The 12,500-nt window shown below is 44.0% G+C and overlaps 3 protein-coding genes across 3 annotated transcripts in view; 2 read left to right on the plus strand and 1 right to left on the minus strand.

Annotated features, from left to right (window-relative positions):
* LOC123442467 (NADH-ubiquinone oxidoreductase chain 5-like) overlaps positions 1-12,500 on the minus strand; it is a gene marked incomplete at its 5' end in the record, with an annotated part of 18,882 nt that overhangs the window by 4,417 nt on the left and 1,965 nt on the right. The window lies entirely within an intron of this gene.
* On the plus strand, positions 199-639 carry LOC123442469 (NADH-ubiquinone oxidoreductase chain 3). The gene has a single exon (XM_045118518.1). The coding sequence runs from the start codon at positions 283-285 to the stop codon at positions 637-639; it is 357 nt and encodes a 118-aa protein (XP_044974453.1). The 5' UTR covers positions 199-282.
* LOC123442468 (ribosomal protein S12, mitochondrial-like) lies at positions 684-1,088 on the plus strand. The gene has a single exon (XM_045118517.1). The coding sequence runs from the start codon at positions 684-686 to the stop codon at positions 1,059-1,061; it is 378 nt and encodes a 125-aa protein (XP_044974452.1). The 3' UTR covers positions 1,062-1,088.

A 12,500-nucleotide genomic window follows, 5' to 3' on the forward strand; every position in this document is an offset into this window, starting at 1 on the left:
AAGAAAAGAGACTTTAGGCAAGTGGTTCTGGTAGCTCAGCTGGTTAGAGCAAAACAAGCAACGGATTGAGCAACTAGCGCGAAAGCCGTTGAGCGTTAGCGCATCCGTTTTCTTGCTGGACTGCAAATCCTTTTTTTCTTGTTTCAGTGGGAAGAGCAAGGGGCATTGCCCTTGAAATCCTTCAGTGGTTCGAATCCACATCTGAGCGTCTTTTTTTCGGTATGCCGCTCCGCGAGCAAGGAGCGCCGCGAGGAGAGCGAGAGAACGAAGTGGGCTTTGGTGATGTCGGAATTTGCACCTATTTGTATCTATTTAGTGATCAGTCCGCTAGTTTCTTTGATTCCACTCGGTGTTCCTTTTCCATTTGCTTCCAATAGTTCGACCTATCCAGAAAAATTGTCGGCCTACGAATGTGGTTCCGATCCCTCCGGTGATGCCAGAAGTCGTTTCGATATACGATTTTATCCGGTTCCTATTTTATTTATTATCCCTGATCCGGAAGTCACCTTTTCTTTTCCTTGGGCAGTACCTCCTAACAAGATTGATCTGTTTGGATCTTGGTCCATGATGGCCTTTTTATTGATTTTGACGATTGGATCTCTCTATGAATGGAAAAGGGGTGCTTCGGATCGGGAGTAACCACTTTTGAAAGGGCAAAGGGGGGAAGGACATAGGAAAGAGGGATGCCTACAAAAAATCAATTGATTCGTCATGGTAGAGAAGAAAAACGGCGCACGGACCGTACTCGAGCTTCGGATCAATGTCCCCAGAAGCAAGGAGTATGCCTGCGTGTTTCGACGAGAACACCGAAAAAACCTAATTCAGCTCTACGTAAGATAGCAAAAGTACGGTTGAGCAATCGACATGATATATTTGCTCACATTCTAGGCGAAGGTCATAATTCGCAGGAACATTCTATAGTCTTAGTCAGAGGAGGTAGAGTGAAAGATTCGCCAGGTGTGAAATCCCATCGTATTCGAGGAGTCAAGGATTTGCTGGGAATTCCGGATCGTAGAAAGGGAAGATCTAAATATGGTGCAGAAAGACCTAAATCGAAATGAATGGAAGATGCCTCTGGAACTTTTTGGTTCTTTTTTGGGGGCGATATGGAAGCAGCTAGCTCCCTTTCCCTTATTACGTTACCATTTCTCTCCGCTATTCTTCGCTTAGAAGGGCTTGACTTACTTAACTTACCGCTTTCCCGAAACTAGCTAAAAAAGGGTCAGGTATACCTGCCTGATGAGATAGGGTTTTTTCTAAAGCGGGAGCTGCTGTCGGTATGGGCAATTTCTTAAGTTCTTTGATTGATTCCGTCCCCGAGTGCTACCAAAGTTCCTCTAATTCCTCAGCCAGATATTCCCCTTGCCAGACTTTCCCGATAGCGGAATCGATAGATGTTACCACGGAGCGGTACCTAGCAACCTTCATTCCTGCTTTTCCGTCTTGCCTTTGCTACTTGAGAGAAGGCCTTTGACCGAGCAGCTCTTCCACTCATTTTATTAGCAATCAAACCTCTTCCCTTCAACTCGTACCAAAGGCTATGTCCCAGTAAGCATTTCCTCTGTTTCCTTGTTTCCCACCTCTGACCTTCCGCTATGACATGACCAGTCCATTAATAAGTCAGGTATCTCTGAAAAGTAAGACCGTCCTCTTCCCTTCGTCAATAGAAGAACTCCAACCATGCTTTCTTGAAATAGCAGTTATTGTCTTCCTGGTCAGCTTTCGACGAGTGACTCTTGGTTGCGGGGCCAGGGGGGGACCTACTATCTACTTAACCGCTAGGCAAAGAGGGAGGAGCCAGGAAGCGGGCGTTTAGTGAGGAAGAGACAAAAAAGCATTTAGTCGATAAAGATGAGTGCTTTCGATCGGCTTGTTGCACTAAAGCTGCGAGGGCCATTGCAGTTAGGATTGCAGCAGAAGACATTTTATCCATTCCTGCTTGAGTGCTTTCCTAAAGCAGCCTAAACAGGATCAGTAGAATATCACACATGCGCCATTACTATGCCTCACGTTCTAGTTCTAAACGCAAGGAACTTACACATATTAGTATAAGAATAGGAAAGGACCTGGAGCGGTAGATCCGCTCATCCTGGCTTCGAATCCTAGTTCAGTTGCCACGGGAACCTTAGCGCCGCGTGTGTGTTGTCCTCCAAGAAAAAGAAAGAGGCATAGAAAGAGTGACAAAGCTCAATCCAAAACATGAAAGCGGAATCACAACTGTCTCACGAAAGAAGGGTCTCAAGCAGTGTGTTCATGGTCACTCCAAACATAGGATTTTCGGCATATACTCTTGAAGAGTAGCTTTCCCTTTCCGTGCGCAGAGGGGATAGATTAAGTATTCATCTGCTGGTAAAAGGCTTGAAGGTTTAGCGTAACCCAGAATAACCTGTTGGAGGAATAACCGCTGTTAGGTGCCTAGCCTTTAATGCTTGCAAAGTCGCTAGGCGGGGTGATAAGATGAAAAGTTATATGCATCTCAATAGGCCTACTTGCCTTAAAACTAGACCCCCTGGGGAAAAGCCCACTCCGTCCGTAAGACAAACTCAAGGAGGCTGACTTGACCAGGAAGCCAGTCTTGTAATAGTAAAAGCAACCTATCGCGCTGGGTCACCACTCCTTCCAGAGTAGCCCACAACCCATGATATGGTATATGGCTAGACTGTCTAGGGCTCCAGCTATACCTATATATAACTACCAACTGGGACAAACTTCGCCCTACGCGGAGTATATAATCGGCTACCATATATTTAGCCCTTGACATATGACATATAAATGATATTGAACAAACCTAGAAAGACTCTGGTGATGGATAGAGGCGGATGCGCCGCCACTGCTTTAAACAACCGCTTATGTTCTTCGGCATTGCCTTTGCATAAAGGCGTGGTTAATCCTCTAAGATAGAAAACACCACAACTTTCCGGGGTCAAGTGCAGGTAGAAAGACATCCTTCGTTACCGCGCTGAAACAACAACAATTCCTGCAAAAAAAATCTGCTTTCCTATCAAGTAACGCCTTCTCCACTTGACTCCACTGGTCAAGAACTCTGGAGCTTCATCCGAGATCCTTCCCAAATGAACATCCTAGCCCAGTAACAATATTTATTTTATCTCTTCCGCCTAGAAAATAGAAAAAATTGCTAAATATCTTCTTGATGAAGACGATTTTCCTCATGTTTCTATCGTTGTGCTGTTCTACCCACAGCTTATCGATAATGAATTCCTTTCATTTCCTAGATCTCTTGTTTTTAGAAAACGAAAAGCAAGTAGAAAAGATAGGTGTAAAGCCTCCGATTCTCCTTTCGAGAACTTAAATGCAAAGATAAGGCGAAAAGCCTTTGCTTCTTCTTTCGATTGGATAGAATAGAAGCTCATACTCGACTTCAACAACAGGTTTGGTGCTGATGTGTCCAAATCCCATGCTCCTACGCCGGGTTGATTGATGTGTCAAAGACTAATGCTCCTTCTAAGGTTGATAAAGGTAAAGCAGTGGCCCAAGAACCCACTACATCTAAGCCCAAGTCCAAACAAAACTAGACCCAAGAATGCTGGAAGGAGAATCCTTACCCGTGACGACCATGCATACTTTTCTGACCTATGTATGCCTTTCCTCGCCTACTTCGTTCTTGCTTTCCGTTTCCTACTATTTTCAAGTTTCAATTTCGAAAGAGAGACATAAAGTGTCAATTTACTTTCTTTTCATAAAGTCAATAAATAGTAGTAATTCTTGCTTTTTCAAAAGCATACGAAGACAGCCTGCACCAACATTTTCTTTTACGACATATGACATTGCACAAAAAGCTGCAAAAGGACATAGTTTCGTCGATTCACCGGCACGAATAGCATTTCCTACATCCCCAGCATGGAGTTCCAGACTCCTTGATCAAGATGACACATTCCTGGTACCACAAACAAGGAAGCTAGCTTTTCTAGCGTTGGCAGGCAAAGGTAAGTAAGCTAAAACATGGCAGTCTGAAGACTTGTCTGAAAGCTGAGTGCTTCAAAAGGATTGATTTGCTAGTCTCGGTCAGTTGAATCAAAAATGAACAGAGATTTTATTTATGCGTAGATTAGTGTTCTCCTCCGGGCCAGTGTTGAGACTTTGAGGCATAGCCCAGGTGTTTTTAGCGAAGCCGAAAGGTAGTTCCGTCGGGAAAGAAGAATATCTCGTCATACCAACTATATGCTTTGTTCATGTCTGCCATTTCGTTTATCATAGAGGCGCGCAGCGAAAACGTGTCCAAGAAAGAGGTAAGGCTTTCCATAAGTCAGAAAGAAACCTTCTTACTAGCAGGTTGTCCTTTCTTCGCCTATTCATTCTATCTAAGACCGGATTCGTCGGCGCAAGAGTGCTCGATCAGTGACTTCCTACGCACTGCTGGCTTTGGGCATACTAGCTCGCTGCGGAAGAAAATGAAGATAAATAAGGTGAATGTATCGTTCGCCTATACCCCATGGGACGGCTGTATTGTCTTTTAGCTTTCCCCGCAGTATTGTGTTCATCTACCACAGTAAAATCAAGCTATAATAGATATAGCAATGGCTATGGGTGACAATCGATAAGCCTGAAGCATATCTCCTCAAGGTTTCCTTAAAATCATAAAAAAGCCTTCTAGCCACAGAAGTACCCCGTTTCCTTAACTAATCTCGCCTATTTGGTCTCTGTCGCTTGCTTCGCATGCTTGCTCAATCAAAAGGTTCCTTCGTGCTGTTGCCTTTGAGCTCCATATCTTTAGACTCTTCCAAACGTAGATTATAGCTAGATCCAATCGAAGGTGAAGTACCATTATTTTTATTGTCCTTTGGACCGGGGGCGATGGATCAAATCCTGCAATCCCCTCCAAATGAGACTTGAATAAGATAGGGCCCTGTTAGGTACTTCCACTTCGCACTCTTATGGAAGCTTGGGTGTTGTCTAAGGGTTCAATTGGACCCAACAAGGGAAGCAGACGTGCAATTTGATTATGCCGGTTCCTTAGCAAGCACTTATTCAAGCAAGTGCTAGTGCTGGAGAAGTCGCTTTCTTTTCCTCAACCGGAATCAACTTCTACTTGATACTGCACTTTTATTTAATAAAAGGGTCCAGGGGCGCCATATTGATTAGAATCTACTCTTTTCTTCAATATGTCTTTTTGCAAGCAAGCACTAAATTGAGGCACAAGCTTTATGCTTTGACTCGAACTAGATAGTAGGCACGAGAATAGTCGTACAATAGTGAATACATGTTCGTTGCGGCGTCTGCAGGCAGCTTCTCTATTCAAGCAATAAATTCAAAGAAGAACCCGGTTAACAGCACCCGCATTCCACCCGGATACTATGTCTACTGATTCGGATGAAAGTGGATCAGCGAAAGGCGGAGAAGCTGAAGATGGATATGGCTGAGAAGCGGAAGCTTATTCCGACCCCAGGAGTTAAGAGTAGTTGACCGGTAGCGGATGCCAGGCTTTCGAGTGAAAGACTGAGCTATTTGACCCGATTTGACACGATAGAATTGATGTAATGAATACCGGATCACTCGTACTAGAGCAGACAAGGTTACCAGTCCCACGACCAGACATCTTCGTTTCTTCCTCTCGTGGGACCCAAACCATGTCCTTAAGTCGATATGACTATCAGGTACTGTCATCTCATAACTTCTAAGCCCGGGTCTCATGTATTCCGAATCAAAAGCGGGTATCTATGCTCTATGGAAGTCCGTCTCTTCTCTATTGAATGAAGCAAGTCGGGATGCCCCAAAACATTAGGAGCAAAAAAAATCCAAATGGAAAAAAAGATAGCAGAAGCTACCCGACCTACAAGATCCTTTACATAAAAATAAGGGTAAGAAGCAATTTTATCCATCTCGGAATGTACACCCAATGGATTATTTGATCCATATTGATGCAATGCGGCCAGATGAAGAAGACTGGCGCCTACTAAAATAAGGGGGAGTAAATGATGGAGACTAAAAAAACGATTTAAGGTGGCATTGTCCACGGAGAAACCACCCCAAAGCCAAGTCACTATGGTATCTCCTACTACTGGTATGGCGCTAGCTAAGCTTGTAATTACTGTTGCTCCCCAAAAGCTCATCTGACCCCAAGGTGGTACGTATCCTATAAAAGCTGTCACAATCATTAATAGGAATATGACAACTCCGAGACACCGAACAAATTCCCTAGGACTGCTATAACTCGCATGATATAGACCACGAAAAATATGAAGGTGAACCACAATGAGAAACATACTTGCCCCATTAGCATGCATATAACGGAGCAACCAGCCCCCTTCAACATCTCTCATAATGTGTTCTACGCTGTTGAAAGCTAGATCCACATGAGGTGTGTGATGCATAGCTAAAAAAACGCCAGTCACTATCTGAATGACTAAACAAATACCTGCTAACGAACCGAACCCCCACCAATAACTAAGATTGCTCGGGGTTGGATAATCTATCAAATGCTGGTTAAGTGTGGAGTATATAGGTTGTTTAAGAAGAGAGAATCGTTGGTTCCTTATAGTCATTTCTCTTTTCTATCGTTACAACTCCTCTTCCCCCTTATTTACCCCCTTGCCTTGATGGAAATTGGCTTCGCTGCGCCCTGAATAATCAAAAAGCTGCATGAGAAGATTCATCCCATTTTGGCGAGAGGGAGGCAGCGAATCACCTGGGCTACGGATTTGTCGGTTAGTTGATTCTCGAAATAAGGTCATTCGGAAAAAAAAACTGCCGCTTTCTCTGCTGGTTTCTTAAGGCTTCAAACGAACGACTAGTCATTAAGAAACCCATGAAATCCAAGTCTATTTTTTACCTTTCATGAAGAAGTTTTGCCTGCGTGCAAACTACCTAGCCCTTTTCAAAAGAACGTCGATTTCCATCTCAACAAAGAAAGAACTCAAAATAAATGAAAGCAATATTGTTGTCCTATTACTCTTTTTTCCTTGTGGAGCTTTGGAAAGGAGAGAATTTGAATAAAGTAACTCTCGGAAACTCTTATTGGACGAGAGAGAGTCAATATGATATTGGCGTGGGTTCTACCAACTAAACGAAGAAGTTTTTGATTGGATAAACAGCGTATAATGATAGACGCTTCTTCGGCACACATGGAGACATACCTCCCGTAGCTGACCCCTGAATTCAAGGATACTGCCGGCTTTGTTACTAACTGATAGAAACCCCTTAATACAACGTTCGTTTTTCATAAATGTCATAAGGTAGGTAGACCCGGTCTTGCGCTCGTCCGGTTAAGTGGCACATTGTGCTAAGTGCTCGAACCGTTGGCTGATCTCAGCTGTATCGCCTCATACAAATTAGTTAAGCGAGAAAACAAACGGCTACATAGGAGCTCTATGGTGGACCACCAGCAGGAAGATCGAATGGCTTAGCGCATCCTGCGCCTACTGGACCTGACTTCGTAGGATACTCTGATAGACTAGTCGAATGGCAATGGCCTAGTGGTTGTATCTGCTTGCCGATTCCTATTAAGAATACGAGAGTGACAAATGAGATGGAGATCTTGGCTATCATCAAACCATCCTCCCTCCGCTTATCTCTTTCCTTTCTATATGATAAGTCTACTCGCGCCTCAAGGGCCGGTCATTTACGCTCTCCACTGCATGAACAGCATTCCCAACTAGATCTGTACGGCTTCCGTTGTCTCCTTTTCGATTCCCGACTCTAGCTCACAGGTATCCATAAGAGCGACCAGCCCTGAATGCTTAAACCTATCAATCCTCTCCTAAATTTCTTTCTTTTTGTCGTTGGGCAAGGAGCAATCCATTCAGCACTTTCCGATGGGGACCAAAAGCCACTGGGCTACCAAGAAGTCGGATTCAGTTCAGTCCCGTTTTCAAGATCCGGTTCAGTGTTTGGGGATGGCTTGGTCCAAGCCCACATCCATAGTAGATGGACTTGAGCAGGCAAGTATGCCACCTACTGATATGATTGATTATGACAATTATGATATGGACTGGACGGTTGTGCAACCGATTGTACTGACTCGCTTACCCCCGAGAACACCTAAGACATGGGGGTTATTTACGCGAGTAAGCCTAGCAAGGACCAAGATCTCGATCTAGCCTAGTTGGGGCTTTAGAGTCACATGACACAGTACCAAGAACGGGAGAACCAGTAACAATTGATACGGATTTCCAACCAACGGATCTTCTTACCTTTGGACCGGAACCTTTAGCTGTTTCCTACTCGGTCTACAGCTTGGTTTGAAATGAGGGAGCCATACCGTGTGGTTGAAGCAGAGTACCGTTTTGCAGTGGATAGGGCACTATCTCTATTCGTAGCAGCATTGCGTATTGCTCTCACTAGGAAAGGGGGACATAACCCCTACTATAGAGCAGGAATGGAAGGGGATGAACGAGTCAGCTGCGGAAGGAATGTCGGCTATTTAAGCTTAAGGAATGATTAAGGAATGGCGGACCCGGAGTCGATAATTTGATTATATTCGTATTCGTATTTCTATTACATCTTTCTATAAGCAATTATTCCTCGAGCCACAATCAAAGAAGCGCTTCGCTTCCATTTTCCTTCACCAAAATAACTGCCATGGCCAATATCATAAAGCTTGCCCACTACTGACAAGAGATTTTTTGAATTGAATGTCTCACATCATCGAGCACCAACCTTTTTTTTGTGTTTGTTTCGCACCATTTGTGAAGGTGGCTTGCCCACAATTGTTGATGTTCTACTCTTTCCCATCCTCACAGAGCCATTGATGCCACAGGTCTAGGATTCGAAAAACTCCTTGTGTGATGTGGAAGGACGCACCTGAGTCCACAACCCAAGTCAAAGCATCATCACGCACTATAACACTCTTCATCTTCAATGACTAAATAGTCCTCACATTCTGCAATCATGACTGAAGTTGTCTCGCCCTCCGCAAGTTCTCTTTTATATATCCTGCACTCTTCTTGTGTCCCGGGGAAAAATTGCCTTTCACTTTCATAGGGAATCGTGCTTGTTTGCAAGGTGACTTTCCTCGCAAAAATAGTGTGTCATTTACGCTAGCAGGGATACGAAAGATATATATTGGATTGGCTAGACAGGCGTGTCAAAAGCTTCGATTTTCTCTTCTTGGTTCACACGGATTAACGGATGGTTCCCGTGCATAGCCGGCGTGGAAGTTTCCTTTTTTAGCACCCAAAAACCTGCAGTTTACTAGGAGAATCTAGAATTGCTAGGTTTGGGTACATAGCTGGCATGGAAGTTTTCGAAAAGAAGCCAGTCTTTTTTGGATTGGGAATCCCCTGTTCTCCATCACAACTGACCACTCACACAATCTAGAAAAAGATTCCCGTTTTCATCTGCCAGATAAGAAAGACAACAAAGAAGCAATAGATGAAGCCATCTCGGAAGGTTTATAACTCTAATTCTAGTGTTTGTTGTTGGTTGTTCAGAGGATAAAACAGGTTCTAAGATGTTGTTCCTGAGTCCCGGGGTGAAGGTAAATGAAATGGTGGTCGTGAGGAGAATCACTATCTCGTGAAGTCACGAGCGTAAACCTTACATAGTTCCAGCAAAGCGCAAAGACGATGGTGAAAACCTCTTGTTCTTGTCCGGACCTAAGAATGCAAATAGTGAGATAAACTCAGATGTTCCTGTTGTTAGGAATGCGACTCTTGGCAGGCTAAACGAAGTGGTTTATTGTCTTAAGACAAAAAAAAAACGGTTGTTAAGCTAGGACAGAGAGGACTAGATTCCGGATATCTAGTCTGAACGGAATGTAGCTCGAACAATTCCGAGGACGAAGGAGGTGAAAACCTTTGTTCTTGTCCGGCCGATGTTGTTCAAAGAAAACCTGGACAATGAGGGGCAGGTTATATTCCCTTTCTTCTGATCGATTGAGGAATCACTGATAATGACACCACGTCTGTAGCATCTACTGCTATTGCAAGGCCCGAAGCACGTGGGAGAATGTTCGTTTTTTCTGGATCGGATTAGCAAAAGCAAGCAAGCGTGTGATGTGGCGGGGAAGCCTAAAAGAAGCCTTTGGGAGGCAGTGTGGTGACGCCTATTTGGCGCGTGGGAATTCACTAATCTAATGATATATTGGTAACTGCCTTTGGGTCCGCACACCACTCCTTATGTTCAGCTAAAAAGCCTTCCGGGTCGAATTTATTAAGAAATAATCCAAGATTAGAATGCCAATGTGTTAGAATGTCAACGGACAAAGCCAAGTCACAAATACAATGAAGAAGTGCTACTGCCAACAGACGCAACCACGGATCCCGATTCAGAAGATTCTGAGAAAGGCGAGTTAGGCGAAGACTTAGGGAAGGCGAGTTAGTTATCACATGAGAGCCATAAGAGCTCTCCATGAGAGTGATCGCCCGGTGTGACTGATCCAATTTAGAGTCGCATTCAAGGCTCCACACGGGTGGTAAATTCCAAATAATATTTTGATATCTCGAAGAGAACCCCAATAGAACCATTTAGATACTTCGATGAGAACCAATAGAACCATAATGGTGAGCGGCTACGCGTCGACGCCGGGTCAATTTATAGTTCTAGTCTACTGGCCCTAATTCATAGTCGCATTTATTAAACTTTTACAAGACGAAAGCGATAGTGGTTAGAACGCGCTAGACTGGCTGATGCTATAGATTTGCTCCAGAGTCACCCAAAAGGACCTTATCTGTTGAATGATCGGTTTTATCCTCGAAGTCTTTCTAGCCCGCCCGTGCCAAACTAGTCTTCTTTCAAAGATGTGGATCCAACAAAAGTGTAGATCCAATTAACAATTAACCGCAAATAAGGGTTTTAGGAGAGTCATTATCTCCCTATAGGCACACCGGTGGAAGAAACTCCTAAAGCAGGGAAGCACGATCTTGTTGCTTCTTCTGTTCTTGTGGATCCACGCCTGTGGTTAGCGAGGCTACAGAACACAATAAAATAGCATTGATAACCAGAGAGATCCGCGGGCCTATTACCAGTTTTTGCATGTTAGTAGTTTTGGTCATAATGAAAGCCATTTTAGGCCTATCAAATTCAATGAACATGTTTTGCATGGAGTCGATAAAGACAGTGATATGATTGCCGCATAATAATAATGAGTCAGTACCAAAGAGTACGAGGATAGCCCAAGCCTTCCACAAGTTCCTCGCTAAACAGTGTCTCATCTACGCTTCATTTTATACGTTTTTATCAAGAAAAAGGCCACGATAGACCATCTGATGCTAGCTCCTCAAATCATTGGCCAGAGAGGGAAATGGATACAGCAAGTCTCCCCTCATCTACCAAAACGTGTTTGGAGTTATCTTCGCTCCCACGCATGGCTAGACAACCGAAAAACAGCCTAGCAAAGATGGCTTCTCTTGGGCAACGCAAGGACAAGTAGCTCTGATTACAAAACACAACACAAGTTGGCATAACCCAAGTCATTATGATAACTCGATCATCCAGGTCTTGCCTGTGTCAGCTTCTTTCTTTGGATCAATGAATACTTCGGCACCCTTGATCTTTTCAGATATGAATGAAAGTCGGTAAGCAATCTCCGAAACCACGAACTGATGGACATCGAACTCTTCCTTTCTTTCTAGCAGCATAGCAACATAGCCCTACGGGGGCCCAAGAAGCCAATCTTCGTCAACCAATCATATCTATCTATTGATGCCTACTTACAATCGTGCTCTTCTTTCCCATGTCTTCTTCTCTTCCCTGAATGATCTTCGGAAAAACATAGGAATTAGGTCGATGCTGCTCAAAGAATAGCTCTGGATACCTATGTTTCCAATACTGACTTCAGGAACATAACGGTTCACTCCCTCCTATGGATCAGAAGTAGACAGCTCGATGTGATGATAGCCATTTCCCAATTTATAAGGTAGAGCAAGTCCAAAGCAAAGCGGTCTGAAGTAGTGCCCCCACCCCAATACTCGCTAGTTTCTCTGGTATCCTGTACTTCCCGAATATAGCGCTCATTAACCTGTGGAAGGAAAGCAAAGGTCTCATCCGACGAATTGACACTTGATCGATATGCTTCTTTAACAAGAGCGGAACATGTCAGGCGATCCTCGGTCGAAAGATACTCATGAGGTGCGGGAATGCAAGTGAACAGTCTTTTCTTTACTCTAAAGTACTAATTAGATGGGGTGCCTGCCTATTAGTTACCTAACTTGGGTGGGGGATTTCTTTCAGCTAGAGCTACTACTTCCAATTCCCAATAATCGATTAGATTGCACCAAGTCTAGATATCAGTAGCTGATGTCGGTATCAATGATCAGATGTCGGTGAATCGATTCAGAGGCCTATTTGTAAACTAGAGAATTGCCGATAGGGGATCTGCATGATAGATCATTCATTTGACTATTATGGACCAAGGGAAGAGACCAAGGTATGGAACTAATTGTTATTGGAATGGCTAAACCAATGAATTCGGATTTCCAAATCGTTAGCGGCGGGTCTTTCTTCTTCTGGGCGAGCTGCGGAGCTACTTTTTCTTTCTTTCATTCCATCTGTCTCTGTATGCTTGGGTGAATGCCATAAGCGGATTTATATGCCCCGGTTCCCAG

Source organism: Hordeum vulgare, chromosome 3H (genome assembly GCF_904849725.1).
Source record: "Hordeum vulgare subsp. vulgare chromosome 3H, MorexV3_pseudomolecules_assembly, whole genome shotgun sequence".
NCBI lineage: Eukaryota > Viridiplantae > Streptophyta > Magnoliopsida > Poales > Poaceae > Hordeum > Hordeum vulgare.